Source organism: Mesoplodon densirostris, chromosome 4, assembly GCF_025265405.1.
Source record: "Mesoplodon densirostris isolate mMesDen1 chromosome 4, mMesDen1 primary haplotype, whole genome shotgun sequence".
NCBI lineage: Eukaryota > Metazoa > Chordata > Mammalia > Artiodactyla > Ziphiidae > Mesoplodon > Mesoplodon densirostris.
The window spans coordinates 110677708-110705536 of NC_082664.1; the positions used below are offsets into that span (position 1 = coordinate 110677708).

Sequence of the window (27829 nt, forward strand, 5' to 3'; positions counted from 1 at the left end):
TTAATACAGAGAAGCAGTTACGTATAATTAATCATTCATTAGGTCCTGGAATGGCCCAAGGTAGTCTATCAAGCAGAAAATGGACTTGATTTGTAAGTGTTGTTGGTTGACCACAAGTAGGTCATCTTCCTCAGTATTAGAAGGCTGAAGCACAGAGGACCATTCAGTCAAGAAAAGTATATGACCTATGACTCTGGGTGAGCAGACATTCCTCAGGTACACAGTGGTGACATACAGGGCAGGGTGGACCGTGGTGCACATCGGTCTGTTTCTTGGCCAAGGTGCAGGAGGTTCTCTTCTAAGATGAGAACCAAAGGATGGGGGCCAGTCATAGCGAAAACGAGGTTCCTTGCCTTATACTAAGAACCACGGACAGCTCCAGGCTGCACCAGAAAAGGCACATTATTTTTCCATTCCTGGGATGATAGTCCAGGGTCTCCACGTCTGATTCGGACTCCAGCTTCCCGATAATAAAGCAAACGTGCATATCCAGGCCTTTCTTTAACACTCATTATAAATGTATTTATGTAAGTAGGGAGGGCCCAGTGCTCACATGAAATGTTCAGGGGGTGAGAGTGAGAGAAATAGTTTAAAGAACCAATTTAAAAAATGGTTTTATATTGCATAAATAATTAATCGGGCCGCCATACAAGGGGCTCGATGACGGGTCAGGCGGGAAAGCCCGTGGGTGGGGGGAGGGGCGGGGATCCCCGCATCGCTGTTAGAATGCTCAGTGACTGTGGGGGAGAGCGGATCCCACCCAGGTTAGGTCAGAGGAGCAGCGCCATGTGCTCCGGGCTCCCGGCTCTCCTGCTGCCCATCTGGCTCTCCTGGACCCTGGGGACGCGAGGCTCAGAGCCCCGCAGGTGAGGTAGGGGCTTCCCCCGGGCCACGCAGCCTCCCTCTCTGCTCCGTAGCTCGCAGTCCCGCGGGCAGAGGCGCTCCGCTGCACTCGTGGGCTCGGCCTGAGCCGAAGCTGGGCGGGGGTCGTAGCGAGGGGTTCGGGTCGGGGAGGGGGCGGGGGGAAGCGGAGAGCGTTTCCTTCGCGGTCTCTGCCCACGTCGCCGTCGCCGATGATCCTCTCCTTCCTGGGTCGCAAGGAGCCCAGAGGAGCTGGCAGCGCCAGCCCTGCCCCGCGCCGCGCAGCCGCGGCTCCGGCTTGCTGTCCCCGGCCGGGCTTCGGGTCTCGCTCCGCAGCCGCCGAGGCAGGAGGCAGCGCTAAGGGCCCGGGCCCACCAGCCGCGGCGAGCGCGGGGGAGGGCCGGGTGCGCGGCACTGCGCGGCCGGCTCCGCGGGCTCGGCCTCCGGCTCGCCCTCTCTCCTCCCCCCTCCCCTAGCTCCCGCGCCCGCTGCTCCTCCTCTCCCCGCGCCCGCTCCTCCTCCTCCTCCCCTCCCCCTCCCCCTGCGCCCTCCTCCGCTCCGGGCCAGCGCGGCGGCGGCGGCAGCAGCAGGAGCAGCCCCGGCTGCGGGTCGCGACGGCGGCGGGGCGCCCCCTCCCCCGTGCCGGGGCGCGGCGGAGGGATGTGGGGCTTTGCGGGAGGAAGGCTTTTCGGCATCTTCTCGGCCCCAGTGCTGGTGGCGGTGGTGTGCTGCGCCCAGAGGTAGGGTCGCGGGTGGGTTGACGGGAAGCGGGCCGGGCGCCGGGCAGGGCGCGCGTGTGTGCGCGCTGGGCGCTGGCGGGCGAGCCGCCGCCTGACCCCGCTTTCTCTGGCCCCCGTCCCTCCCGCAGCGTGAACGATCCTGGGAACATGTCCTTTGTGAAGGAGACGGTGGACAAGCTGTTGAAAGGCTACGACATTCGCCTAAGACCCGACTTCGGGGGTAAGTAGGGTGTGCGCGGCCGCTGCGGGCAGAGCGACCCACCGCGCTGGCGGCCTGGGTGGAGGAGGGAGGCGGGGGCCGCTTCCGCCGAGCTGCGGCGGGGTGGGGAGGGGGGCACTTCACCTGCGCCCCCTCCTCGGATAGCCCCCCCATCCTCTGAGCCGCTGCAGCCGGTGCCCGAGCCAGGCTGATCACCGTGTCGTGCGCTTCCCGCAGGTCCCCCGGTCTGCGTGGGGATGAACATCGACATCGCCAGCATAGACATGGTTTCCGAAGTCAACATGGTGAGTGCCTGCCCTCCCCAGGGCTGTCCCCGAGCCCCTGCCCCGCTGTCTGGGCCCACAGGCGTCCACAGTACCGGGCCAGAGGCCTCCTCTGTTGGGCTGAGCTTCCCGGGCCCGCAGAGGGAGCGGCGCTCCCGGGCGCAGGTCTCCTGTTCAGGAGGCTCCCTCCGCCCGCCTGACTGCGCGGGGGTAGTCGTTGGCGTCAGAGCCGCGCGGAGGGCGCACCCTTCCCGCCATAGGAAGGGGTCCTGGGCTCACCCGAGGCTGGGCTTTCACCGCCGCCCTGTTGCTGCCAGCTCCTCCCGCCGTCGGTCCCCTGGTCCTGAGGCTGCCCCAGTGTCTTCTCGCCTCCTTAGCAACAGGCGCCGGGGAGCGGGGGAGGAGAGGAGAGTTGTGGGGGTGGCTCGTATTCTAGGTAAGAGCTGCTTAAGGGTTCCTTTGTTGTCTTTTGGAAAGAGGTGCTGGCCGCCGGAAAGCGCGGTGGGCGGTGGGTCTGTGTGTTCCTGGCTGTCTCGGGTCAGTTTCCTTGGTGTCAGTGGCTTTTCCGAGGGCAGGCTCGTGACAGTGAAACCCGGACCCCATCCACCAGGCTCTGTCAGAGGTGCTGACGGCCCGGGCGGCTCTGAGAACTGGAGGGCCTGGGCAGCTTACGGGCTTTCTCTGCCTGGAGAGTCGAAGGCGAGGGAACCAAGTGTCCCTTAGGGCTATGTTAACGGTGACGGGATTCAGTATTATGACCTGTGGAAAGTGGAGGTCCGTGTCCCGAGGTGCGAAGTGGGTGTCACGGGCTTTTGCTCAGGATCCTTTAAGACAACAGGCAATAAGGAGAAAAATGACCCCTTTCATTTGTTAATTGAGCGGAAATACCAGGGGATTTGGAAACAGGTTTAAGTTCCTGTTGAGTGACACTTTAGAAATTATAAGAATGAGAATTTGGAAAAATATATTTTTTGGAAGAAATCGTTTGGCAACTTTTTTTTCAAAAATATAACACCGAGAATATAATGAGGCATGAGATAGACGCGATAGATTTCTCAAGTCTGGTGGACATCCGAGCCACATGGGCAAACTTGTTTTAAATGCATACTCCCAGGCTCTGATTCTGATCCAGTGGTGTGGAGTGGAATCTTGGGGTCTCTGCATTTAAAACTAGTGCTCCAGATTTTTTTAAAGCAGGTGTTTTGAGAACAATATTTTGAGAAACATTGCAATAACATAGAAATGTGGTTGTTTACAAATAAACTAAAACCATGATTTTTAAATAGACTGTTTAACAAAATATATTTAAAAGTATATCCTAGTATGGATTTTGTAGAAAGAAATCTGACTACACGAAACTATTTTTTATCAGTTTTTCACTCTTAACCTAAAGATTTTAAAATTATAATGTGTGATTAAAAAAAAAGTACCTTTCTTTCAATGTATATCACTAAGGACATTTATATACAAGTGTTAATACGAAATAAATAAATAAATAAAGGGTTAATAAAGCGTTAGCAAGAAACAGACTTTACATACATTACACTAAAAACATCACGTATATTTTACTTTTTGTAATTTTGTAAAAACAATTCTGTCAAAAATATGTTTTGTTTTATGACCTTAAGGAAACAAGTTAATATACTCAAGATTTACTCTGTAGTCTGTGATTTCCTTTATTGGCAACTGCACATTCTATAGAGAAGACAGTTTTGTACAGAAGTTAATCGAGTTACTTAGTGGATTTTTATGTCAAAAATTATATTGGATGTCAAATGATGGAGAGAATATACTGATGTGGCGCTTTAAGAACTCTGTATAGTACTAAAACAACCAGGGGAATGGGGAGAATGTCTTGTTGCAGATCATTGCACATTTTCTTTGAATTAATTTTTAAACTTAGTTATCCACTTGTTTAGACATCATGCTGATACTTAGTACCTTAAAAACTTCATAAGTAATTGCCTAATTCATGCACTATGAATTGAGGTGTTCCAATTTTCTCTGGACCCAACAAATCGAGGATACAAGCCGTTATATTGGATAATCTTTAAGTGCATATCCCAAAGCCAGTAATTATGCATAATGTAGCCATAGTATACTTGTATGCTTTTTTTTTGCATTCTCATGATGGAAATTTTTGTGATTCTCTACACTAAGTTTATTATAAAGAAAAACTGGGGATTGATGAGATGGGAGATTGAAGGCCATTGGACAGATGTACTGACTGGCATCTGAAATATCTTCCACAAGTGGATTGGCAAAACCATTCGCTAGAAAAATCTGATTTCCCTTAACTCCTGATCAGGATCATAGCTCATGATCACAGCTATGATATTTGATTTTTTTAATTGAAGGAACTTCAAATATAGCAATGATTAAGTATCATTTTGGAGGTAACATTTTATAGGGAAAGAACAGAGAGTATGTGAGCATACGATTAAACCCATCACTCAATCATGTTGCTTAAAAACAATGAATTATATTTATGAGCTTCCTTAATCACCTTACTAGTTACACAAAACTAAGTGTTGTTAGCTTATGAAACTAAATAAGAAATGGTCTTGCTTTAAGGATGGTACAGCTAGTAGAGGAGATATGTCAAATAGTTGTAACAAAAGTAGGTGAGTCCCATTTAGAGGAACAAAAGAAAGGGGTATGGCCTAAGAGAGAGAGGGAAGGAAGAAGGGAGGGAAGGAGGCAGAAAGAGGGAGGGGGAGAGAGAAATATATTGAGATTACTTCTGACATGGAAAGCCTAATGAAAGAACTTAAGAAATGATATTTAAATTGGTGGGGTGAATAGTGGAGAATAGAATTGTGACTGGCATAGATAGAGGAGGATGTTCTGGGTTAGGGAAGAAATTGGCAAAACTACTGATGGATAGATCTGCAGGATAAGAGATTGTGAAGGAGAGACTCAAAATATGAAACTGGAAAAGTAGGACAAACCCCTGTTCACCTAGGCCCTTCTCTGCCTTGCCAAGGGTTTCAGATACTAATTTTCAAAAATTAAGGAGGCTGTAAATGTTTTTAAGCAGGTGATTGACATGATTTAAGATGTGGTTTAGGATGAATATTTTGGCCAAAATGTTAATTTAGATAGAGGAGTGAGAATGATGAGTTAGAAGAGCAAAGTTCACTAGAAAATTCAGGGTAAATGATCATGGAAAGTTCTTCGAAATATTCTTCTCAAAATTTCATAGATATGCTTTTGAAAGCATATATTTAGTGAAATAAAATTCATTAATATCTGAAATAAAGATATGCAAAACATGTATATCTCAAGATGGGACAGATATGTGCTTGTCAGTGAACATGTTGAGGGTGAATATAAAGAATATTGTTACTTTTCTCTTTAAACTATTATAAAGCACAGTCTTTATCTACTGATGTTGCATATAGATAATGCCTCCAAATAATGTCTCTGACCTCAAAGAATTAAATAAATAGATACATATGCATATACATGTATATGTCATTGTGCATTTTGTATTAACAATCTAAAAATGGATTTTAGTATTTTAATACTTAACATTATTTTGCCATAACATGTTTCACTGATAATGGAGATAGTCTGCATTTCCATTTTTCCTAATCTTCTAATTTTTCTTTTCATGTACTTTTTTAAAATTGATATAGTTAGTTTACAATGTTGTGTTAGTTTCTAGTGTACAGCAAAGTGACTCAGTTATACATATATATGTATACATGTATATACATACATACATATATATATTCTTTTTCAGATTCTTTTCCATTATAGGTTATTACAAGATACAGAGTATAGTTCCCTGTGCTATACAGTAGGTCCTTGTTGTTTACCTATTTTATATACAGTAATGTGTATATGATAATCCCAAACTCCTAATTTGCCACTTCTTACTTTTTAGTTAGCTGACTTGACAGAAGTCGAACAAAAAACCATTTTCTTTTACATAACTTCCCTGGTTCTCTAGCTCTTGTTTTAAAATTTCAGACAATCTTTTAAAACTATGCATGGTTAAGTAATTATTGAGATTAAGTTTACATATTACTTTCTTTTTTTAAAAGTTTATTTATTTTTTATTTATTTTTGGGGTTTTGTTGCTGTGTGCAGGCTTTCTGTAGTTGTGGCAGGTGGGAGCTACTCTTTGTTGTGGTGTGTAGGCTTCTCACTGCAGTGGTTTCTCTTGTTGCGGAGCACAGGCTCTAGGCGTGAGGGCTTCAGTAGTTGTGGTGCACGGGCTCAGTAGTTGTGGCTTGTAGGCTCTAGAGCACAGGCTCAGTAATTGTGGCGCATGGGTTGAGTTGCTCAGCTGCATGTGGGATCCTCCCCTAGGAGGCTCAAACCCGTGTTCCCTGTACTGGCAGGCGGATTAAGTGAGATTGTACTTACGGAAGAACACTGTCTACTGAAAACTTTTATATACGTGTGTTATAATTCTGGTGCTTAGCACTGGTCCAAGTGTGTGTTGAATAGATAGATGGTGGGATGAATAAGTGGATAAAAATTATTGAAAATATAGGAAATATAAGGAAATACTAAAAATATAAAACAACTAGGATATTTTAATTTAAAAATAGTACTTTTTACTGAGAGAGTGAAGTAGGTCTAGAACTCTTTAAAAAATCAATTAGTTAAAAAATAAAAACAGTATTTTAAAGTAGTCATGAGTTCTTTTTAAATTTGAATAATTAGAAGAAGCCATTGTTTGATTTGTTAATTCAGAAAGAAACTACACATACTTGATTTCTACTTAATTAACTATAAAGTACTGAGAATATAAAGCTAGACTCAAACTCCAGTAATATAAATACTAATTTTCTATGATTTAACTTGTATTTTGTTATTATTCTGTACTTAATTCGTCTATTAAAATTAGCTCATCCTGGGACTTCCCCGGTGGTGCAGTGGTTAAGAATCCGCCTGCCAATGCAGGGGACATGGGTTTGAGCCCTTGCCCGGGAAGATCCCACATGCTGTGGAGCAACTAAGCCCATGCGCCACAACTACTGAGCCTGCACTCTAGAGCCCACGAGCCACAACTACTGAGCCTGTGTGCCACAACTACTGAAGCCCGTGTGCCTAGAGCCTGTGGTCTGCAACAAGAGAAGTCACTGCAATGAGAAGCCCGTGCACTGCAACGAAGAGTAGCCCCCCTCGCCGCAACTAGAGAAAAGCCCACGTGCAGCAACGAAGACCCAGTGCAGCCAAAAAAAAAAAAAAAAAAGCTCATCCCAATGAAAATGTAACTACAGGATTATTTTTTCTGATTTAATGCATATAAATCATAAATTATTGTCTCTTTTTTTTTTAGTTGTGAGCTCCTTTTAGGTGACATATAATGTGTCTTTAGTTATTATGAGAAGTAGATTTGTCCCTTATGCTTGTTGTATTGTATTCCTTTGTCATTTGTTGTATTTTCCTCTTATAAAATCCACTCGTTTTCTAATGTCTCAGTGTAAAATAAGTATGGTACATAAGAACATGGTTTTAGCACATCTCAGCAAGCAGCTTTGCCACTGCATCACTGTAAAATGGGTGCAGTCTTATGAACACAACACGTAAACATTTGCACTCATTTCGTCTTTCTCCTTTTCAGAAGAGTAAGAGGAGAGGGTTTCCTTGGATAGAGTGAGCTGGGATCACCTGGAGAATTCAGCTTTAGGCATTTTCGATCAAACTTATGTTAATCAACTCCCCTCCTTGTGCTGCAGAATCTAGGGTTGCTCTGCCTGTAGTGAATGCTGAAGGGGTACCCAGTGCCCAGTACCTGGCCAGGTCCTCAGGCAGAGGAGCTGAATCCCAGGAGTCCAGCTGTGTGCTGAAAAGAGCCTAATGGGATTGGGAGTTTCGGGTCCTGTTTCCAGGTTTATGGGAACATCTAGCCTTAGGCAAATCATTTAACACTCAGTAATTCAGTCTCAGGCTTCCCAGATGCCCATGGCATCCCCACAAAATTGCCAAAGTAATAGCACAAAGGGCTTAGTTCTACACAGAAAATTGAGGTAAAGGCATCCACAAGATCACAGCCAAACAAACACGTTAGAGAACTGTCCTTTACTGATTTCTGTAGAGAGCCTCTGGCTGCATTCAGAGTTTGCATATGAATTGTTACTAGCATTTTTTTTAAAAAAATAATTTATTTATTTATATGGTTGCGTCGGGTCTTAGTTGCACTTTTAGTTGTAGCACGCGGAACCTAGTTCCCTGACCAGAGATGGAACCCAGGCCCCCTGCTTGGGAGCACGGAGTCTTAGCCACTGGACCACCAGGGAAGTCCCTGTTACTAGCATTTTAAAGGTTAGAAATGTGCTAATGCTCTTATTACCAAGTAAGCTGGGGGATGACTCAGCAAAAAGGAAAAAGTGTTTCTCTGACCCAGTTGGATTTGTAAAACTGCTTACATGGAAGGCACTCCGGGTAAGGTACAATGAGCATGTTGGCATTTGGTTACAGGTTGCTGCATTTAGGAGGTAAGGTTGTTTATTGAGGACATTACTTTTCCCTGGCAGTGTGTTTCGTGCCTAAGTTATGATCAAACATCAATGCTGGGGCACTGATAAGAAAGCATATAATGAACTTAAGAGGTGGATGAAAATAACCCTTACATAATACGTTCTTTATGAAGGGAGGTTTGTGTTTAATATTAGAAGGAATGGTATGGGGAGCAAAGAGAATGCTTTTTGTCTTTCCCCTCAGGGAAGTTGTAAAGCTTACATTGCTGCATCTCTTAAAAGATGGATCTTACACACATTTCCTTGTTGTGAGCAACCTCCTCCTAGAGCCTGTGCCAGGCTGAGGGATCCTATGTTGTACTGCACATAGAAGTAAGTATTTTGTTTGAATTAATGGCATAAATCTGCTTATTTACATATTAAAAACTTAATGATTCTTACCAGTAAAGCAGTATGAATTCAACATTTGATTTTGTACAATCTGTTATCTGTAATAGCTCTCCTTTTCTTCCATTCGTAGCAGAACCCTTCTTTCTCCTATGGGTTCTGTATCATATCATATGTACTGTCATTGTGCTTTGAAGCCTACTGAATGTTTGTTTTAAATAAATGAAGCCTATTGACCATTTGGAATCTTTAAAATTTTCTTATAATACATGTTGAGGTGTAACTTAGGGAGATGACAGCTAACAACAGTTTTATGTCATTATGCAGTTGATGAAATACTTCAGGTATTTTGTCATATTTGATCATCAAACATGATCAGTTTAGTGAAGTATATCTTATAGGTAGGTGTTACTCTCATCTCCATTGTTCAGGTGAGAAAATAGCCTCAGGAATAGCACTGACTTACTACAAAGGCAAAGCTGGGACTTGGTCCTATTTCTTTGTTCTTTCTACCTCATTATGCTACAGAGCAATAAAAAAATGCTCTGTTAGGCCCTCATGAGATTTTACCTTTTTCTATGACCTTCATTGCCATCTAAAGTGGATCTTCCAATTTACTTTTCCATGAACTCTTAGTCTTCCCTTATAACACTATCAAAGTGTTAAATATGATTCTGGTGTGCTTGTTTGCTTAGAGGCTTTCTTCATTTTTCTCCCCCTTAAGACTGTATGCTCCATCAGGCAGATCTGTGTCTAAGAACAGATAGTGCCTGACACATGATAGGTATCATTCTTCATTCATATATTTTCTTTCAACCAAAATCTAATATACACTAGTGTCTGTATATATATATATATATATATATATATATATATATATATATATATAGCATCTATTAGATTTTGGTTGAAAGAAAATATATGAATGAAGAATGAATGAATAAATATGTAAGTGCATGAATAAATAGGCAGGTAGCTTTCCAATGAAACATTTTTATAACCCAGAATTTGGGCCAAGAAGAACCTTTTATAGGCTAAATGTGATGTATATAGTTTTTACTTTAGGGGACTTAATTTGATCAGAATTTGTATAATTGTACACAGTATAATACTGTCAAGTGTCAAGTGTTGTCAAGTGACAGCTTGTCAAGCTGTCAGGTGTTCTATAGCGGTTACCCCCTTCACTGGACAGCTTTTACACTGATTTCAAAGCAGAAAAGAGGGAAGTATTGCAGCGGTTCTGTGATGTACAGCCTGTGTAAGGGTTAGTGTGTATATTTCAAACACCAGTCACTAGTGCCTTTGTACACTCAAAGTTTTGTGTCTGATTGGAAGTATATGTTGTTCGAACTTTTCTATATGATAGGGAAGTTTTGGTGGTTCTTCTTATATTGGGATTCATTGGGCTCTGCATTCCCTTTCTGATAGCTGCTCAGCAGTGCAGTGGACCTGCATTGGTTTTCATTCGTTTGCTAGATTTCCAGCACAGTTTACTTCCAGGCCATTTATGCCAGCCATTAAGAAGATTCTTTAGCTGCAAAATTGGGAAGACTAGGACTAAAATAGGTTTCATCTCTTGGCACTTTGCTCAGTCCTGTCAATTCAAGACGGAGAGCTAGCCTCCGATCTCTGTGGTGGGGGATGTATTGATAGAATTCTCTTATTCCCTTGGTTACCTGGAGACTGCATTAAGAAATAGAAGCTATTTGTAAGCATTAATGCTTGTATCCCTTTTTACATTTTTCCATTGAACTTAAGTATCACACAGAAGCGTTAATATAATTAACAAAAACCTTAGCATGCATGGAACTAACGTTTCAGATGAACAGGAATAAGATTAAGATATGAGAATGTCATAGTTCTTTAAAAACTCTAATTTGTGTTTGTCCATTCAATCTGAGAGAGGCTATGGATTCTAATGATTACAACATCATCATATTTTACCTCAGTTCTACAATGAAAGAATTCCTTTTATGTAAAATATTTGCTAAATCCTCATGCTATGATTCATGACATGAAATACATTTGTTTTATTTTGAATTGACTTAAAAGGATAACAAAATTTACTGGTTTAAAGCTATATAACTTTGATACATATGTATAAAATGTTTGTTACTTAATTCAACATCACATCACTCTTTTAAAATTTAATTTTTTGAATTAGACTTTACAATTGATAACTTTAATGAGTAGAGGGAACAACTTTTCTGGGTCACCCATCATTACAAATTGTTTGTGTGTGTGAATCTACGAATCCATGCAAACCAAAAATTGTTTTAAAAGAAACAACAATTTGAGTAATTCATTGTGATATCATTGATTTTTTTCCAATCCTGATGACTCTAAAAATCCATCTGAGAGATACGTCCATATATCAGGTTGAAAGACTAAACTGGTCACCAAGCTTAGTGCCTGTCGTTTAGAATATGCTTGGTAAATACTTGTTAAATGCATTTGTGTAGCACATGACCCTTGTGGTAAAGCTGTACGTTGTGTTTGTTTTATCGGAGAGATTCCCTTATTTGTATGTTTGTCAAGCACATAAAATTAACCGTAGCTTTACACAGGAGGATTCCTGTGAACTTGTCACAGAAAAGACATCTGAATTATGGAAAACAGTGCCATTCCTATGGTATAGACTTGTGGTTCGAAAGGTAAAGACCGAGAAGCCTTCTGTGGTGTTAGATTGATTGCAGGTGTTGACACAGATAAGTGCCCTCCAAGCAAAATTTCTCATCATTGGTGTAGTCTGTGCTTTGCCTTTCCAAAGCAGTGTACATACTAGAAAGAGGCTGGGAATAACTGAGTGTATGAGGAGCAGGACTGATTGTGCTGTATTCCTTTTTATGCTGTTAAACATTCTGTGGATAATTCATTGGTGTGAGGCTATATTTGATTGTGACATTGAATGAGTTTTCATTTCTGAATTTTTCCTTTGGCCCTGAGCACCAAAATTCCCTGTGAGAATGTAATTTCTTATGGTATGGGCTAAAATAATGGTTGCTTAAGAGAACGCTGTTATATAGAGTATACATGTGTGCCCGATAATCAGTGTTTCTGCTCAAATAATATTGGAAATTATGTTAGAGATGTAAAATAGGTTTCTTTACTGTAGGAACTGTCAAGCCCTTTAATATGCTAATGATTTTTGTAAATCTTCAATGAGAAGGGTGAAGAATTCAATATTTAAAATATATGTTTGGGGATTTTTTTCTTTGTGAGGGGATGGTGGACCTTATTAACACTTATTCATGAAGTTTTCTGTAGAACACAGTTTAGGAAATGTGGGTCTAACCCATTGAATTAGAATGAGCTTTAATATGGCGAGTCCCCAGGAATGATAACTGAGAAAATTACTGCATTAACAAAGCCTCTTCTGGTGACCATGTCCAAATAGCACAGAAGATACAATTTTGACAAAAAATGTATCATTGCATAAGGGAATGGGTAATGTTTTCTGGAAATGAAGATTAAGCATTTCATAATTAGATTGATAAAAAACACAAAGATTTTCTTCTATAATAATACACTCTGTTACACTGAAGGTAGATCTATGTTTCAAGCCTTCTTGTTTTCTTGTAAATATTACGAGTAAATGATTTAGAAGCAGAGAGAGTTGTGTTGAGCAAGAGAGGATGAAAAAAAGGCTTTTGGGACAACAATAGTAGGTTAATTTTGAGAACACAGTATGTCTCTTTGAGGCTGTTGGGCTTGACCAGTGCTTTCTTAGAAGGCTGGAGATTCCTTCTTGGGGCAGGAAGAACAGGCAGTGCTGTGATTCTGCATTCCATTAGGGAGGGTTGACATGTATCTTTGAATATATTACATTGCATAAACAGATATTTATTATAATCTACAATACATATTATGTATAGTGAAATTATATAGTATACTGTATATTATATAATTTATGTTATTCATATTTATATGTAAAATAAGATTCTCTTTAAAAATAAGATTCTCTTTGGTTGAAAGGTTCTGGTGATAAATATTTTAACATCCCCTGGAGTAAGACATCTCTAAAATTCCCTGTATGACTAATTCTCTGTAGTTCTATGAAGAGTCTATACATGTTCATGAATAGTCAGTGACAATAGCCCAGAGGGCAGATATATCTTCTGGACTGTTCCAGAACCACAGGAATATTATAAGAGGACAGTATTGCTCAGTCAGCACTGGGGAGGCCCCACTGGGGATCTGGGCTTGACTGGTAGTAATGGGTGAGGAAACCAAAGTAGATCCAGAAATGTAAAGAGATGCAAAAGTGTTAATTGATTATAAGGATAATAGGTTTTGTTTGTTTGTTTGTTTCTGGCATTTAGAAGCATAGGGAGCTGGTTTAAAAAGGAGGGCTCTTGTTTTGGAAATATTATATATCTATAGATTTTTTTCCCCTAAGTCGTGCTTTATTTATCATTACACTCTATTGCCCCAAAGCTTGTGTTTATGATTGAAAAGCTAGTCTCAAAGCTTGAGCAAACTCTTCGGAATTTTAATTATCTAGGTAATTTCCTCAGTACTCCAGGCTATTTTACCTTTAGAGACCACAGGTGGTCTAACTCTCAAGATTGCCCTTGGCAGTGGAAAAGAGTTGGTTGTCTGACTTCTCAGATTCCAGAAGGGTTTGTGTTAATTTTGGCAAGTCATTCAGACTCAGTGGTCCTCGATCTGTTCATTTTTTTTTAACAAGTATATTAAAATTGATTCTTTAAGTTTCCTTCTAGCTCTGATTTCTGTGGTTTCTTAGAGTCTGTGAACAGTTAAAAACATAAGGGACCTTCTGTTTGCATTACACAGAGCGCTGCTTCTTATCATTTGATACTGTGTGTAGTTTAATTGGATATCCTAGTGGTGGTCATCTGGCAGCTTGCAGCCTTATAGTCAAAGCATGGCCCATTTTCCCCAAGTTATCTGTGCTGTGCGCTGCAAGCCTGGGACATGTCATACATAAACAGTGGGATTTACAGTCTGTACCCATGCTCATTAATTTTTGTGTTTCAAACATGGTGATGTTTAGTTTTTGGTTTGAATTCAGAGTCACTAATTTATGAGTGAAAACTAGCGGGCTGTTAAAATGCTTCTGTTTCATCCAAGCCATGACCTTTCCATTATCGTCTAAGAAAAATAACTCAATTTGGAAATGTCAGTTAATGCTACTGGGTACCAAATTGTCCATATTCAGATTTTTCAAAAATTCTACATGAATGTAATTCATGCAACAGTTTTGAGTCTTCTGTGGTATTTCTGTGACATAATTTTAATATTGCTTGAGTTCATAGTCGGAAAGGAAGAGGGTGTGGGCTGAGTCAGAGTTACCTGTACTACTTCCCTCAGTCAGTTTGGGATGATTAGCCAGCATTTCGTGAAGATAACTGTAAACTTAGACCTCAAAGGTAGTTGCATATTGTGGCCTCTCTACAAAAAATAAAGTTTTTACCATGTTCTACCTCTTTCTTGATTCCTTACCTCATTTAAAGCAGAATTATTATACATAAAGTCCAAGCAAGAAAACCTGTGTAGATATAGGAATAAAGATTTGGGCTTGCCTGAACTAGAGATTGCAAAATGAAATATGTAAAATTGTTTAATTTTATTCTGAAAGAGGAAAAATGTGGATATGCAAATTATTATATAACTAGGAAATTACCTGTTTAGAATTATGCAGATCAAAATGTATAGTGTGACTCAAACTTGGATGTGACTCAAACTTGGATGTAATCAATGACCAAAAAAATGTTAATAATTTTCAAAGTGTTTACTTCATATTTATTTACTGTAGGTGAAATCCTGCTAATAAAGGATTGTAGTATCTGGTTAGGAGAAATTGTAGCACAGTAAAGACAGTAAATAACTGATTTCCTAACTTAGCACTTAGAAATAATTTATCTACAGTGGTAGCCCCACGCATAGATGTTCCTCAAAGTTTTTTTTTTTTTTTTCCTTTCTTTCTCTCCCAGAGCAAGACGGGTATGGCAGCTAGTCTGGACTAGCAAAGTTCAGACATTAAAAGGGGAGACACTTTGTTCCAAGTGTCATTGAATTAGTGCACCTTGGGTAGCACTAACTCTGAGGACCAGTGGGGGTACAGGTCCTGGGCATCAGCTGGTTTACTGAGATTAAGGTGAAAAGGTCAAATAAGGGGGATAGATGTCCTTCCTAGTCTCTCGGCTGCCTATCTGAATGATGTCTCCCCTGTTGAGATAAGAAATGGGGGTCTTACCTGCCAGTTTTTCTCTCCATTTATCTTTCTGGGATTTTGAATGAAAAATTTCGGTACCCCAAGCATCAAATTGGCTCAGTAATTTCTCTCCTTTTTTTTTTTTTTTTTTTTGCGGTATGCGGGCCTCTCACTGTTGTGGCCTCCCCCGTTGCGGAGCACAGGCTCCGGACGCGCAGGCTCCGGACGCGCAGGCTCAGCGGCCATGGCTCACGGGCCCAGCCGCTCCGCGGCATATGGGATCCTCCCAGACCGGGGCACGAACCCGTATCCCCTGCATCGGCAGGCGGACTCTCAACCACTTGCGCCACCAGGGAGGCCCCTGTTTTTTTTTTTTTTTTTTTTTTTTTTAGTAATTTCTCTCCTTTTATCATACCTTTCAGTTTCTAAAACCATTAAGGAAAAGCCTCTTTTTTTTCTCCAACATACTTCAGAAGAAAACAGAATAAATTTGTTAAACAAAGGCTGACAGGAAAGCAAGCATCTATTAATTGACATCCAATTTCCTGATATGCCAACCTTTGCCCAAGATTGTACTTGCTTATGCAATAATGTGCAAACAGAAAATCAGAATTTACTCATGCTAGAGTATTAATAGAAACTGTCAGTTACCCGGGGGAAGGACTCACACATCAGTTTCACATGTTACTGAACTATTGGATTGGCCAAAAAGTTCGTTCGGGTTTCCATAACATCTTATGTTGTTAGATGTTATGGAAAAACCCGAACGAACTTTTTGGCCAGCCCAATATTTTTCTGTCAGGTGAGTGTGAGTGTTTCTAGATCACTTCTGTAGAGATTTTTTGGTGTGACTGTCTACATTGTAATAGAAATGGTGAGACCAATAATCATGACAAAACCCTGAAAAAGAAAACATCGCAGAATTCTATCACACTGACGGTAGAGCCTGTTGCGATGGTAGAAAAGGGGAGTGTAAGGGGCCGATTTTGTGAATATTTATGGCAGAACACTACTTTCGTTGCTTCAGAGTGAAGTGCTATATCTAATTTACACTTATTCTAATAGGTTAGTCCAAAATAAGCTGTATGTATAGATTTTTAAAGTTCCAGGCTTATCAAAGCACCTTGCATTCATAAGTCAACTCTGGAACTAGTCGGGGAGAGGCAATGCAATGAACTTTTCCTTTTTTAATTCTCAAAATAACTAGTATCACTTAATAATTCCTCTTGTGTTGTCTTTCATGGCTTTTTGGTTCACCTGCTCTGTGCTGATGAGCATATTCTTGTGCTGTCTCCTTCACTCTAAATACTTCAGATTTAAGAGGTGACTTAACTAATGTATAACTGCTCTCATATGCCAAAGAAACACTCAGCATCCTAGATCCAAGTGATAATAGTTTGGGCTTTTCCACGTGTCTCCAGTTTAGCACATCTTTTCACATGTTGCCTCTGGCACTTCAGACTTGAAACTCTGGCAGGCACTCAGCGCCACATGAAGTTGTGCAAAAACTCAGGAGGAGAGGGTGCTTGCCTGGAGCTCAGGAGTGAGTCACTCAATAATCATCAACCTGTGCAGACGTGGGAGGACAGTGACAGTGAAGGTGGGGATGAGGAAAGAGGAGATGCTGAGAGTGTTCTGAAAAGCAGTTTGGAGGAAAGTGAATAGGACTAGATGGCATGGAAAAGACATAAGGGAGCTATGGGTGGGATTGAAATAGCAAAACATGGTAAAAGTGTTACAGGAAACTGGATTTTTGATTCTTTAAATACTTGAGATACTGGGACATTTGGTTATGTTTAATTAAAAAGTAGATATATGCCAGTTTGTACTGTGCAAAAGAAAAATTAAGTTGTTTACTTTTGCTCTTCTTACATTTTCCTTTGAAAAATTGGAATCACTGGGGGTGTTTGAGTCCCTGAATTGGAGCCCATCATCCTCCTGGGGGGCAGCTGCCTAAGGTACAGAGTCACTAAGAGGGTTTACAATCTGCTCAGAACCTGTGCTGAACCCCCAGGTGTTTTCAGAGCTGCAGGCCTTACCGGATACTTTGATGCATGTTCTTTTCAGGTGTGATGGGAGGAAGGCAGAAATTCTCCCTTATCCAGCTGTAAATGATCAGAACACCCATGGATTTTTATACATAACACAGGTGACTTTATGTTTGCATTCCATGTTCTTTAACATTGGGTCAGGTGCAGGAGTGTTCTCTGACTTTATATTGTGAAAATAAGGCCCACGAGGCTGGAGATGTCAGTATGACTGCCTGTTGAGAACTTAGGTACTCACTGTACCTTTACTGCTTTCACAAAATAGTGTCCACTGTTTTCCAAAATTAAAAAAAAAAAAATTAGTTGCCCACTAAGAAAATTTAGAACAGATGGAAAAATACATTTGGATGTATTTCTTTTGTTTTTTTTCATGCACATATGATATGTATGTACTATTTTTTACACACTGTATGCATAAGTTATTATCATGCTTTTCCATGTAACTTTATGTTATAGACACTTCCATGCTACTGAACATATTTTACTGATATTTTATTTTATTTTATTTTTGGTGGTACACGGGCCTGTCACTGTTGTGGCCTTTCCCGTTGCGGAGCACAGGCTCCGGACGCACAGGCTTAGCGGCCATGGCTCACGGGTCCAGCTGCTCCGCGGCATGTGGGATCTTCCCAGACCGGGGCATGAACCCGCATCCCCTGCATCGGCAGGCGGACTCTTAACCACTGTACCACCAGGGAAGCCCTTTACTGATATTTTAAAAACTGTATGGTATTTCCTTGCATGGCTGAATAATAAATATACTTAATATTTTCCTATTGAATATTTAGGCTACTTGCTAGACTAAATAGTATTTTGATGAATATCCTTGTGCATATTTTCCTTGAGAAACATTTCATTAAGTAGGATTACTAAGTCAAAAGTATGAATATTTTTAAGGTGTTTGAGACACATAACTGAGTAGCTTTCAAGAAAGGATCTGCTGGTTTGGGGTCCCACTGATTTGCCTAAAAAATGTTTTATAGCTAATATTCTAGAATAAGTGTATCTTTTGGTAAATGGAAAGAGAATAATAACTCACAAAATAGAGTTAAACCCCAAAACTATTCTTAACTTTAACATGACTCCAACACAATGTCATCTAACAAGAAAAATATACAAATAATTTGGCTTTATATTAAAGTTGACTTTACCTTAATTTTATATTTAGTATTCTGATATATATGTAAGGAACAGCACAAGTTCAGGTCACTGTTTTGAATGAAATAGAATAAATTCTAATTCCCCAAATAACTTTTACATTTGAATACTAGAATTTTCTCAGAAATCATGCCTAAGAAATTGGAAAAAAAAATTATTGTTGGGGTTTTGAGGTCACAGTTGACCACTTTTACCTGGAAGCCCACATTATCAGATTTTACCAAGACATTTAAAATTCAACATAGCCCCATATTTAATCTCAATAACCGGGCAGAGCCTTGATCCTTTGGGTGTTAGAATATGTGGGGCCCCTGGCAAGTGTGGGGAAGTTGAGGGGCCTCGTGTGGGCGGGGCTGGCATGGCGTGGGCAGGGCCTCGTGTGTGCAGAGTGCAGTGAGTCTGATACGAAGGGCGCATCTGATTAATCTGAGGTTTTGTTCAATGAAGTATTAACTTTACCTACATGGGTAACATTTTTAGGGGACTATTTTCCATAGTTAATGAGGAAAAAATCAGATAAAATTTAATCTGATCCAAAGTTTGCTCTACTGATGCAGAGAAAAAAATTTAAGTGATCATTAACATTTAATTGGAAGAGAATTTAAATCCAAATTATATTTGGATTTTTCCACATCGATTATGAGATGAATGGGTAACCATTTTTCCTCACTGCCCTGATTTGAATCCTGCCATCATGCCCAGAAATAGCATCTCAGTGAAAGTCATTCAGGAACAGCCCCATGTTTATAAAAATTTTCACCTACCCCTGAGCTTTATTTATTTTTTTAATCTTCTTTCTACATGAAGGTCACACATTTGACCAAAGGAGCCATCTGCTTTTGAGAAGACTCTTTTCACTGTCCACTTGTCTTTCTTTCCCATTCTTCTGCCCTGTCAGCAATTTTAGTTTTATTCGTCCTTAAGCACTGGTTCTACCTCTCATCCTAGACACCAAAGAAATCTATTTCAAGTTTCTCTAGCCCTTTAACATCATGGTTGTGTTTAGCTCTTGCCCAGCCTTCAAAACGATGTTGGTCAAAGTGTCACAAGCCTGTCCACTAGCAGAAATGTCTCTGACCACAAGAAGTCTCCCAGTAATTTTTATTTAATGTTCATTGTCTTCTCTATGCAGAGCTTTCTCTCCCCTTAAGCCCTCCATTCTCACTTCCCATCTTTCCTTGCTGTTGAACTCAAATTTTGTTTCCCTCAGAAGATTACAGTGTGGGCTTGCAGGATGCAGGGGCCCTTCCCCTGTGTCTTTCTCAGAGGAAGATGTTTCTCCTCCCATCAGAAATTATTCTTTTTTTTTTTTTTTTTTTTTTTTTGCGGTACGCGGGCCTCTCACTGCTGTGGCCTCTCCCGTTGCGGAGCACAGGCTCCGGACGCGCAGGCTCAGCGGCCATGGCTCACGGGCCCAGCTGCTCCGTGGCATGTGGGATCTTCCCGGACCAGGGCACAAACTCGTGTCCCCTGCATCGGCAGGCGGACTCTCAACCACTGAGCCACCAGGGAAGCCCCAGAAATTATTCTTGCTCTCTGTGCTGTGCATTTTGGCTTTTCCTGTGCCCACATTCGCTGTCTCCTTTGCAACATATCTCCCTCTTCATTAGGCTCTTTCCTGTAGTCTTCCTATGGGAAAAAGAGAGTATCTGTATATAAAAGAGACACTCCAAGCCCTTCCCTTGACTGTGCTGCCCCTAACTGTTGAATTCTCTTTTACAGCCATTTTCCTCAACCATATGTTTCTGGACACTGTTTCTGGCATGAGTATCAACCTATAGCCCTTGCCTGTATCCTTGCTGGTGGGTGCTGGGGGCTGTGTGTGTAAATGTGGTGATCAGGGATTACTCTCCTGCATATCAAATCTTGGTCAGCTAGCCTTCGTGAATTGTGATTTTCCACCTTGTCATTGAATCCTGAAGATAATTTTCATCTCTTTCCTCTTTCTCTAGTATCTAATTATTCATCAAGTCTTGCACAGTAATTTTGATAATGTATTGAAGACTCCTTTTTATCCATGGCCCTAGTTTGGAGCCCTCAAATGCAGGGATCTATGATCTGTCTTAAGTCTGTTATTATCCTATGTTCTGGTTCCACTTGTGCAGTATGACCACTCGGTTCTTCCTGTTCTTTCCAGGATGGGAGCCCCTAATGGCTCCAGAGTGCCTGCTGGGTGTGGTAGAATGGGGTGACTAGAGTTAATGTCCACCGTGGCTGGGATGCCAAGATTAAGAACCAGCTCCAGGATCTGGGGGAAAGTTCCTGTGGGCTGTGTCAATGGACATCTTCTCAGCCTCAAGGGAAGAGATAGGAGCTGTTTTGAGGTTCTCAGTACATATCAGAGCCTTTGCCATTTGGTTAGTACAAGGGGCAGGATTTAGGGTTCTTCCTGAGAAAGTGCAAGAACAAAAGAAGTGATGGCCCTGGATGACTGTGTTGAGTATGGACTTGGCACCGGGGCCTCACAGAGTTGAAGAGCAAAGCTCTTACCTTGATAAGCCCGATTAACCCTATGTTTACCCAACTTCAGTTTCTTCTAATCCATAGCACAGTGTTAACATATTGGTCTCAAATTGTTTCACTTGTAGATTTCCTCCCTTTGCCATGTTATGTATCCCTTTACTTCCATATATTCCATACTATCAGCCATAAATAGATGTTTTAAAACTGAGTTTTTTAATACTCCAATAAAGAGCTATTTAAAAAAAAGTGAGTATTGATAGTGATTGTATTCTGATTGTGGAGATGGCCAGAGGCAGACAAGGGCCTGTTCTCTCCAAGGATACCAACACCATAAAGAATGCTGTGGGGCAAACATGGAACCATTAAAAACACTCATTACAGAGAGCACACAATGAGTGGGAGGGAGTGATTGTGAAATCGTGAGTCAGCAGGACACAGTCCATGGACTCTTCTCCCCCTTAAATCATCACTTTTACCCTGGGTAACTACACGGTTAAAAAGGAGAATCTCAGAAATAAGAGATGGAAAGAAAGAGTGGGTGTTAGAAAGAGGTTCTTGGTCTGCTAGCTAAGTAACACTTTGTTGTTGAATTTAAAAAAATATTTCAAAGCATGCTTTTTTATACAGAAAATTGTGTTTCTTAGGAGGAGCAGGGGTGCTGTCTTGGCTAAAAGTCCACATTTAATGAGTACTCTCTCTTCTTGCCAAATACCAATTAGAAATCAGGTTACATAGCCTATCAGCCAATTAGGGATGGAGTTAAGGCTTTCTCAGTGTGGTGTAAAAACATAGTTTTTATTTCTAAAAAAGTAAAAATCTGAAATTAGCTAGAAAAGGAACAAATTTGACAGTTTAAAATCTAGAGAAGTAGTGGTGAGATTAGTGCTCTAGCCAAATTTCATTTACTGGGATGCTGAATCAACAGCAGAACAGACTCTCAAGAAGTAATGAGTTCGATATATCAGTGACTATTTTTTCAGGGAACTTGGATAATATTGGGATATGATGAAAATTAGGAGCCAAACATCAAATTCCAAATTAGGAGGAGGAGGTAGAGAGGTGGTTAGTTTAACATCCTTTATTTCATGACCTTCTATGTCTAGAGAGCTCTTTTACACTGAAGGGAATCTCATCACTGCTCTATTATTACTGTTGGGCCTTGTTCCAGGAGTTGGAAACCATAGACTTCGGAACAATGCGCCTTTCCATCTGCAATTGTTGTGGACACATTCTGGTGCATTTCTAGTTTGAATTTCTACATTGTTGCTAGTGTTGTCAGTTGATATTTAACAGGTTATTATATTTTAAATATTTGATTAACATGAATTGTAAACTATGGTTTGTTAAGGAAAGAAAGGAAGGAATCCCATGAATTCTGGATAACTTTATCATCAAACACTTTTTTTTTTGAATTTGCTAGAATGAATACAAATCCTCAGATTTTGGAGAACTCTTACAAAATGCATGGTATAACTTTCAACATTAGTAGTTCATGAATTTTCCATAATCTAGAAAGATTTTGAAAAACTAGAGATTTCACTAGAGATGCTAATTACATTTTATAAAACATAATTTTTGCAGAAAAAAAGAGCAAAATGCTTCATTGTTATGAGTAGAACTTAAGAAAAAAGTTGATCTATCGTAATGAAATCTGAAAATAAACAAGCTTTGGAAAACATTTGTAATTCATAATATTTCTGAGCTTCAGTATATTCTTAGCAAAAATATAGGTTGTCACATCTCTGGCAGTTTTCTCCCATTCACGAGGTAAGCATTTCATGAAATTCTATTTCTTCAACTTAATAGAGTCGTTTTACTCTAAAACAGCTCCTTATGTTAACTTTTCTCTTCATAATCAACAATAGCTTACTTAAATCTAATGTAAATTCCATATTTTAGTTAATCTTGAATTCACTTGTCTCTGTGTGTTCAGCCTGCCTCTTATTATTTAACTGGGATGCTGCAAAGATAGGTACCATGTCAGCTGGTTCCTTCACTTGGTAGAAAGCAAAGCAATTTTTGAAGGTATAGTTTATATTTTTCATAAGAAAATAAATTCATATTCCCATTTTGTCATGTAGTTTCCCAGTCTGTGTTGGCAGTACCTTATTGTTCTCTGAGCAGTTTCATTTAGAAAGAATTTAAAGGGCAGTATCTAGGCAGTGAATGGGGTCTAAGCCTTAGTGTTCTACTACTGCTAACTGAGGGCTTGGATTGAATGAATAATCTACATCCATAGATTATTATTTTTTAATAAATTTCTTTCTTTATTTCTTTATTTTTGGCTGCGTTGGGTCTTCGTTTCTGTGCATGGGCTTTCTGTAGTTGTGCTGAGTGGGGGCTACTCTTCGTTGTGGTGCATGGGCTTCTCATTGCGGTGTCTTCTCTTGTTGCAGAGCACAAGCTCTAGGTGTGCAGCCTTCAGTAGTTATGGCATGCGGGCTCAGTAGTGGTGGCACGCGGGCTTTAGAGCGCAGGCTCAGTAGTTGTGGTGCACGGGCTTAGTTGCTCTGCAGCATGTGGGATCTTCCTGGACCAGGGCTCAAACCTGTGTCCCCTACATTGGCAGGTGGATTCTTAACTACGGTGCCACCAGGGAAGCCCCATCCATAGATTATTGAAAACCTCATGTTAGTAAGTAGTTTCAAGTTCTTTCACTGGACCTCTTCCAGAGTTGCTAATGAGTAGCAAATGGACTGATTTTGAATTCTAGCTCCTTCTATTTCCTTGCCTTCTTTCTGGTAGAGGTGCTATTAAGCAAAAATGCAACTAAAAGGCGTGAAAACAGAAGGGAAGAATTAAATGAAACTGTTTTTTTAAAAAACCTCTAAACAGATTTCTAATTCCAGCCAAGATGGAGTAGCCTCATTCCTCCTAGTCTTCCCTCTTGCAACTGAAAAACCGGATCATAATACAAAAACAGAAAGATTCTGAAGGTTGAAAGAAGAAGGTTGATTGCCTGTGGACCTCAGGACATGGGCAGTGACTTGTTATTGAGTTCCCTAGGTCTTCTTTTTGCCTTTCATAGGTTCCAGAGAGTATACTGGAAAGCCTACTGCCTAGAACTGCCAACAACAGAGAAAAGAAACTCCAAAAAAGCTTCTTAGCCAAGTGATCAGGAGAAGGATGGTGTAACAGAAACAGAAACTTTTTGATAATACCTATCCTATTTCAGCCAAACATCAATCAAAAAAGGACATAACTCCCTCCCCATGATTTCAGCAGGGTCAAACAGGGAGCTAATCATCTACCCGCTACCCAGTAAAACAGGATAAAGAAGAACTGAACATCACCTCAGTCAATAGGATCTGATTGACATTTAAGGAACACTTTGCCCAACAATAGCAGAATGCACGTTCAAGTGCCCACAGAGCTTTCCCCAGTATAAATCATGTTCTGAGTCATAAGGCAAAGAATTCATATTATACAGTTTATGTTTTCTAACCATAATGGAATCAGACTAGAAATCAGTACAGAAAATCAACAGGAAAATCTCCAAATACTTGGAAATTAAACAATAAACTTTTAAACAATCTGCGAGTCCAAGAGGATGTCTCAAAGGAAATAAAAAGATACATAATGCTGAATGAAAGCAAAAATGCAGCATATCAAAATTTGTGGGACACAGTTAAAGCAGTGCTAAGATGGAAAGTTATAGCACTAAATGCTTACATTAAAGAAAGGAGAGGTCTCAAATCTAAGTCCTTAAAAACAAGAAAAGGCAGATCAAAATAAACCCAAACCAAGCAGATATGAGGACATTGTAAAGATAAGAGCAGAAGTAAATGAAATTGAAAACAAGGAAACAGGAGAGAAAAATTGATCAAATATAAAGTTGGATTTTCAGAAAAATCAATTAAATTGCTAAATCTTGGACAGGAATAACAAGAAAACACAAATCACCAATGTCAGAAATGAAATGGGAATTATCATTCCATGTCTTGCACTCATTTAAAGGAAAATAAGGGAATAGTATGAATGAACAGCTTTACACATATAAGTTCAACAACGTAGCAAAAAAAAGACCAATTTCTTAAAAATCATAAATTACTAAGACATACCCCAAATGAACGAGATCTGAATATTCCATTAGTGACTAAAGAAATTGAATTTGTAACTAGAGGTTCCTGAGCAAGAAATCTCTGGGCTCAAATAATTTCACTGGAGAATTCTAGAGTACATTTAAAGAAGAATTAAATATTGGTAATACACAATCTTCTCTAGAAAACAGAAGAGGAGGGAATAGGTCCTGACTAACTTTATAAAACCAGTATTGCCCTGATACCAACCCAGAGAAAGACGGCACAGAAGGAGAAACTGAAGAACAAAATCTCTCAAGAATATTGGCATAAAAATCCTGAACAAAATATTTGCACATCAAATCCAGAAATGTATAAAAGGAATTCTACACTATGACCTGGTATCATTTATTCTAGGTATGTAAGACTGGTTCCGTAATCACAAATCAATTAGTAACTACCTTATCAGTTGGCTAAATAAGAAAAAAAAAATCACATGTTATATCAATAGAGACAGAAGAGGCATTTGAAAAGTACAACACTCATTCATGATAAAAATTTTCAGCAAACTAAGAATAGCAAATTTCCTTAACCTGTAAAGAGAATCTACAAAAAACCTACAGCTGTCATCACGCTTAATGGTGAAGGACTGACTGCTCCCCCCTGAAATCGGGAATGAGGCAAGGATGTCCACTCTCACCTTTCTTATTCTAGCTACTTCAGTAAACCATGAAGGAGAAGGAAAGGGCATACAGGTTGAAAAGGAAGAAATGAAAATGTCCCTATTACTAGATGACACCATTGTCTATGTAGAAAATCTCAAGGAATCTACATAGAAATCTACAAAGAATCTACATAGAAATCTACATAGAAAATCTACTAGATGACACCATTGTCTATGTAGAAAATCCCAAGGAATCTACATAGAAAGTCTTAGGATATGAGGTCAGCACAAAAATCAGTCACATGTCTATATAGTAACATCAAAATATAGAAATTGAGATTAAAATAAAAACTTTCAAACTCACTCCAAGAAAGTTAAATACTTAGGTATAAACTTAATAAAACAGGCACAGAACCTGTATGCTGAAAATTATAAAATACTGATGAAAGAAATAAAAGACCTAAATAAATGGGGAAAACTACTGTTTGATAAATTAGAAGAGTCACCATAGTAAGACATTGATTCAAATTGATGTATAGGTTTTATGCAATTGCTATCAAAATCCCAGAAAGACTTTTGTTGACATAGATAAATTTATTCTAAACCACATATGGAAAGGCACAGGGGCAAGGAGAGCTAAATAAAATTATCTGCAAAAAAGAAGAAAATAGTGGGAGGGAACACTCTCTACAATATTTGTGATTACTATGTAACCACAAGTCAGTGGGTTTTGGTGGAAGGATAGACATATAGATCAGTGGAATAGAATAGTGAATCTGGAAATAGACCCACACACATATGCCCAAATGATTTTTAACAAGATTCAAAAGCAATTTAGTGGAGGAAAGATGGCCTTTCCAACAATGGCGATGAAGCAGATGAACTTTGACCTAAATGTCAGATATATATAAAAATTCACACAAAATCGACTGTAGAAGAAAACACAGAATATCCTTAGGACCTAGGGTGAGGGAAAGAGTTCTTAGACTTGACACCAAAGGCATGATTCATAAAAGGAAAAATTGGTAAATTGGACCTAAGCAAAATTAAAACATTTGCTGCCCAAAAGATTCTGTGAAGAAGATGGAAGGACAAGTTATGTACTCAGAGAAAATATCTTCCAACTATATTTGACGAAGGACTTGGATCTAGAGTATATAAATTAGAAATTAGAAAATGGTCAAAAGAGATGACAAGCCATAAAATAAGCACATGAAAAGATGTTCAATGTCTAAACACCTATCAGGATGGCTATAATAAAAAAAAGTGGCAACATTCAATACTGACAAGAATGTGTGGAGAAACTGGATAACTCATACATTGCTGGTGGGACTGTAAAGTGGTAAAGCCACTCCAGAAAATAAGTTGACAGTTTATTGTAAAATTAAATATTCAGTAATGACATAACCCAACAATTGCACTCTTCAGCATTTATATTCCAGAGGAATGAAAACCTGTCACGCAAAAACCTGTAAATGAATATTCATAGAAGCTTTATATGTAATAACCCTAAATGGGAAACACACCAAATAGACTGCAGTGGGTGAATGGTTAATCAAACTGTGCTCTATCCACACCTTGGAATATTACTCAGCAATAAAAAGGAATGAACTGTTGATGCACACAACTTGGATGGATCTCATGGAGTTATGCTTTTGAAAAGCCTAATCTCCAAAGGTTATACACTGATTCCATTTACATAACAATTTTGAAACAAATTGTAGACAAAGAGGGCAGATTAGTGGTTGCCAGTGGTTAGCGATGGAGAGGGAAGAGTGGTGGTGCGTGCAGTTACAAAGGGGGATGGGAGGATGGTATGTGATGATGGAACACATCTGTATCTTGATTTTGGTTACACAAGTCTCCACATGTGATACAATTGCAGAGAACTATAACCACCACACCCCAACCCCACAATACACACACACACAAATGAGTGCATGTGAGCCTGGTGAAATCTCAGTGAGGTCTGTGGATTGTACTGATGTCAATTTCCTGGTTTTGCTGTTACACCACAGTTATGCCAGATGTTACTGTTGGGGGAAACTAGGTGAAGGGTACATGGAACCTCCCTGTACATTTTTTTCAATTTCCTATAAATCTATAATTATCTCAAAATAAAAATTTTAAAAATTCTGAAGACTATGTGTATATATGTACACATATAAATATACATATGTAAATATAAATAAGTGAAATCTCTCTTTTATTTATTAAGTGAAATGTTTCTTGAGAATATAACTTGAGAATTGAAAATATGAGTTTCAAAGTCATGAGCTTGATACTGGTTATTCAAGTTTTAATCAAAGTTTCTGTTATTGTTGAGTTATGTTGAAAATAATTTCCACTGTAGCTAATAACTGTATCTCGGTAAGGAAGCATAGTTTA

The 27829-nt window shown here is 39.9% G+C and overlaps 1 protein-coding gene across 3 annotated transcripts in view; it reads left to right on the forward strand.

Annotated features, from left to right (window-relative positions):
• Positions 1 to 786: 786 nt before the first annotated feature.
• The window catches only part of GABRB3 (gamma-aminobutyric acid type A receptor subunit beta3), a 238581-nt gene continuing 211538 nt past the window's right edge, over positions 787 to 27829 (forward strand). Inside the window, exons 1-3 of one of the 3 annotated variants that reach the window (XM_060095106.1) lie at positions 787 to 866; positions 1730 to 1821; positions 2038 to 2105. In XM_060095106.1, coding sequence (XP_059951089.1) covers positions 787 to 866; positions 1730 to 1821; positions 2038 to 2105 — 240 coding nt within the window. Of the gene's footprint in view, positions 867 to 1521; positions 1602 to 1729; positions 1822 to 2037; positions 2106 to 27829 lie in introns of those variants that run through there. The other 2 variants (XM_060095104.1, XM_060095107.1) reach the window with 2 other exon arrangements.